This window comes from Lipotes vexillifer, unplaced genomic scaffold (assembly GCF_000442215.2).
Source record: "Lipotes vexillifer unplaced genomic scaffold, Lipotes_vexillifer_v1.1 scaffold1011, whole genome shotgun sequence".
Taxonomy (NCBI): Eukaryota; Metazoa; Chordata; class Mammalia; order Artiodactyla; family Lipotidae; genus Lipotes; species Lipotes vexillifer.
In genome coordinates, this window is record NW_006787698.1 from 5,250,015 (window position 1) to 5,254,940 (window position 4,926).

At 38.7% G+C, this 4,926-nt stretch overlaps 1 protein-coding gene across 1 annotated transcript in view; it reads left to right on the forward strand.

Moving 5' to 3' along the window:
• LDLR (low density lipoprotein receptor) overlaps positions 1 to 4,926 on the forward strand; it is a 34,968-nt gene that overhangs the window by 7,292 nt on the left and 22,750 nt on the right. The window contains exon 2 of the mRNA XM_007460692.1: positions 4,120 to 4,242. Coding sequence (XP_007460754.1) covers positions 4,120 to 4,242 — 123 coding nt within the window. The remainder of the gene's footprint in view (positions 1 to 4,119; positions 4,243 to 4,926) is intronic.

Consider the following 4,926-nt stretch of genomic DNA (forward strand, 5'->3'; position numbering starts at 1 on the left):
TAGGGAACACCGGCCATACATCTGTGAGCTTGGAAAAGAAGCATCCAGGCATGTTCTTTTGTTCCCTTCCGGCTGTGGGCCACCTTCACCTCTCTGCTGCCTTATGTCTTGACTTTAACTTAGATGGAGACCACACTTCCATTTTGGCCAAGAATGGAATGAGTTGGAGACTCATAGCTCTTCCTTCATCATCATAAGTTCTGGCTTTCACATGCCTTCCAGCCCTAAAGACTTTTTTCCCCACTGATGCTCCCCAAATCTTTATTCACATTCATTGTTCATTTTAAAGAACTGCAGTGGGGACTTCCCTGGTGGCACAGTGGTTAAGAATCCGCCTGCCAGTGCAGGGGACACGGGTTCGATCCCTGGCCCGGGACAGTGCCACATGCCACGGAGCAACTAAGCCGGGGGGTCACAACGACTGAGCCTGCATGCCTAGAGTCTGTGCTCCGCAACAAGAGAAGCCACCGCAATGAGAAGCCCATGCACCGCATCGAAGAGCAGCCCCCGCTCGCTGCAACTAGAGAAAGCCCGCACACGGCAACGAAGACCCAACACAGCCGAAAATATTTAATGAAGAAAGGAAGGAAGGAAGGAAGAAAGAAAGAAAGAAAGAAAGAAAGAAAGAAAGAAAGAAAGAACTGCAGTCATCTAATGTATGTCGTCTTTCACCTCAATGACTTGGGGAAAAAAATTACCTTCTTATCTTGGGATTATATTCAATGTAAAAAAAGTTGCAAAGATATTACAGAGAATTCTCATACCCCTCATACATTTTACCCCAATGTTAACGTCTTACATACTACAGTACATGTCAAAACTAAGAGATTAACATTTGTATATTACTATGAACTCCAGACTTTCTTTGGATTTCATCCATTTTTTTCTTTAATGGCCCTTTCCTCTTCCAAGATCCAATCCAGTATTTCACATCACATTTGGGCCCTAAAGTCTTTGATCCTAGTCTTAACCAGTTGGTCTCCCAACTCTTTTAATCGTATACCCTCATTGGTTAAAAAAATTTTGAGGAAGTCCTCCCTAATATAATTATTTATCATATACTGTACTAGTGTATGATGTACATTACAAACTATAACTATACAGAAAAGCATAAATGTTAAAAAGGTGAGATAAAAATCAGACACACAACATTTAAAAATATCTTGTTATTCGTGATGGCTTCCTACTATAGTTAGTTAACATCTGAAATCATGATGTAGTCAGAGCAAGTGTTTTTTTGCAAAAAGTGATTCAGATTCTTTTTCAATTTCTTTTATAGGTTATTACAAGATATTAAGTGTATAGTTCCCTGTGCTATACAGTAGGTCCTTGTTGGTTATCTATTTTATATATAGTAGTGTGTATATGTTAATCTCAACCTCCTAATTTATCTGCCCCTCACCCCTTTCCTCTTTGATAACCATAAGACTGTTCTCTGTGTCTATGGGTCTATTTCTGTTTTGTAAATAAGTTCATTTGTATCTTTTTTTTAAGATTCCACATATAAGCAATATTGTATGATATTTGTCTTTCTCTGTCTGGTTTACTTCACTTAGTATGATAACCTCTAGGTCCATCCACGTTGCTGCAGATGGCATTATTTCATTCTCTTTTATGGCTGAGTATTAAGGGCAAGGTTAATCATTAGCAGTTGGGCACAGAAGGCCACATTTCAAAGGGTGTCCTTGATCATTTTGATTTTTTTTTTTTTTGGCTTGACCTTCTATCATATCTGATTAGTTCTCTTTTTATCTTGTACGTTGAGGGTAAGAGGGGCAAAATGCTCATTAATAGGAATAAACTTGGGAGTTCCCTGGCGGTCCAGTGGTTAAGACTTTGCCTTCCAGTGCAGGGGGTGTGGGTTCAATTCCTGGTTGCCGAGCTAGGATCCCACATGCCTCGTGGCCAAAACATAAAACAGAAGCATTATTGTAACAAATTCAACAGAGACTTAAAAAAAATAGGAATAAACTTGTCAATGCTGCCATCTAAGGTCGGGAAGTTTGCACATTTACATCCACTCACAGCTCATTAGCTTAAACTCAGTCCCATGGCCACACCTAGCTGCAAGGAAAATTGGGAAATTGTAGATCCTCTTTTGGGTCGTGCGCCCAGCTAAAACTTGAGGGTCTTAATAATATGGAGAAGGAGGAGGAGAACAGATACTTGGAAACACTCTTCAGTAGCCTCAGAGCTAAAGAATTATTACTGGAAATTCTTTTGTTGTTGTTGTTGTTCTTTTCTAGGCAACAAAATTTTAATTTACCTGTAACCGTGTACTAGACTAAGTGTAGATGATTCACGTTTTCTAGGCAATACCACCATGGATAAAAACAAATTTGGGGTGTTTAAAGAGAATATCAAAGGAAAAAAAAATCTAAATACAGAAAAAGCCCCAAAGTGTGTAAGATCTTGACTCCTTCTCCCATATCCAGAATGAAGGAAGGAGAGACTTCTCCCATGAGAAGAATCCTTAAAGGATCTACTGTCTTCTGTTCTTTTTGTCTGGAGTTTTCTCCCAGACAATGCATTCATTAACTGCCTTTGTGCAGGATGAGCTGATGAATACGTTTTGCACAAACCATTAAACTCTTGATTTGGTTACGGCTAACATTCAAGATAAATTAAGAAAAGAAAAGACGTTCTTAATCTTCTTACAAAGGTAATGAAAAATATAAGAAATGTAGCCATCAGTTAAAACTTCTATTTTACATACTATTTGCCTTCAGAACATCTGACTAATCGGGAAAATCCTGCTAGCTTCTTCCTTTTTTTTTTTTTCTTGGTCTTATTTCCTTATCCTGAGATGAACCAGATCATAATTTTTATTGGCCGCATTACTTTAGATTACAAAGGGGATCAAAGTTTATATTTAGAGATTAAAGGATTAGTACCAGGTTTTACCAACCAATAAAAGTTTGCTTTGATCGTAGTTCACACATAACGATGCATTCTAAATCAAAGCATGATATCTAAAACTAAATGCAGTCAATATTATTTTGTTCTCTTTTCCAAAGTGCAAAAATCATATATTTTAGAAAACTTCCCAAACACTTACTTTGTCCTCATTTTTATCTCAAAATCCAAGTCTTCGTTTTCCTAAGGAAAGTTTTCTCTCTTTTTTTTTTTTTTTTTTTTTTTTTTGCTGTACGCGGGCCTCTCACTGTTGTGGCCTCTCCCGCTGCGGAGCACAGGCTCTGGACGCTCAGGCTCAGTGGCCATGGCTCACGGGCCCAGCCGCTCCGCGGCATGTGGGATCTTCCCGGACCGGGGCACGAACCCGTGTGCCCCGCATCGGCAGGTGGACTTTCAACCACTGCGCCACCACGGAAGCCCTATGGAAAGTTTTCTCTTGATTAGATCTTTTGTTACTGTGTCTGTCCCATTTCTTTTGATCTGACTTTTAGTTATATGATTATCTTTTCTGCTGGATCTCTGCTCACTGACCTCTACATTAATAATGTCTCATAATTTTTATCTCTTTATAGTTCCTTTCTACAACCACTGCGCCACCAGGGAAGCCCTATGGAAAGTTTTCTCTTGATTAGATCTTTTGTTACTGTGTCTGTCTCATTTCTTTTGATCTGACTTTTAGTTATATGATTATCTTTTCTGCTGGATCTCTGCTCACTGACCTCTGCATTAATAATGTCTCATAATTTTTATCTCTTTATAGTTCCTTTCTACCGACTGGAGAAAGCTTTTCAAGTTTTCCTCCAGTTTAATGCTTTTACAGCCTCAATTTTCCTTGGTGCTGTTTCCAATACAGATTTGTAATATGCTAAATAATTTTCTTTTCTTTGTTAGTGTACACCCAGTTTCTAATATTTTGTTCCCATAGACCAATGGATCCATACTTTGGACTCAACAACCATGATGCCCAAATCTCATATTGGGGACAAATCTCTCTTTTGGATGTGTTCTTTGCATCCTCCAGGATACTTAAATTTCAGTTCATGAAATTTAATTTGTTGTGCGTGTTTCATTTCCTGGGAACTTGACTGTTACAGTAAGGTTGTATTTCTGGTTCCTTCTTCAGTTGGCAGGAAATAGACACAGGGAGCATGGTCGTTTCTAATCCTGACCCTGATCCTTCCTTCTCCTTTCTTTCTCTCTCAGTGGAAGACAAATGTGGGAGAAATGAGTTCCAGTGCCGAGATGGGACATGCATCTCCTACAAGTGGGTTTGCGACGCGAGCGCTGAGTGCCAGGACGGCTCCGATGAGTCCCAGGAGACGTGCAGTGAGTCCCCTTTGGGCGTGACACGCGTCCTAACCTTTTTTTTAACTCTTTTTTAAAAATTTGAGTATAGTTGATTTACAACGTTGTGTTAATTTCTGCTGTACAGGGATTTCCCTGGCGGTCCAGTGGTTAAGACTCCACACTTCCACTGCAGGGGGCTGGCGTTGGATCCCTCTTTGGGGATCCCCGCAAGCCATGACACAACAAAAAAAACTTTTTTGTTAATAAATAAATAAACATTTCTGCTGTACAGCAAAGTGATTTGATGATACTGGATGACAGACTCGGTAGAAATTGGCCAGTGTATTGATGTATTCAGCTGTGAATTGGGAAATGGAGAGAGAAGATATTACTGGAACTGAAACTTTCCTTTAAAGCCTCTTTTTTTTTTTTTTTTTTTTTTAAATCGAGGTGAAATTCACACAACACAAATTAGCCATTGAGGTGAAATTCACATAACACAAATTAGCCATTTTCAAATGATCAATTTGAGAGGGAGGGGGAAGGGATAAATTAGGCGTTTGCCATTAACATATACACACTGCTATATAAAAAATAGATTAAGAACAAGGTCCTACTGTACAGCACAGGGAACTATATTTAATATCCTGTGATAAACCGTAATGGAAAAGAATATATATATATATATATATATATATATATATATATATATATATATATATA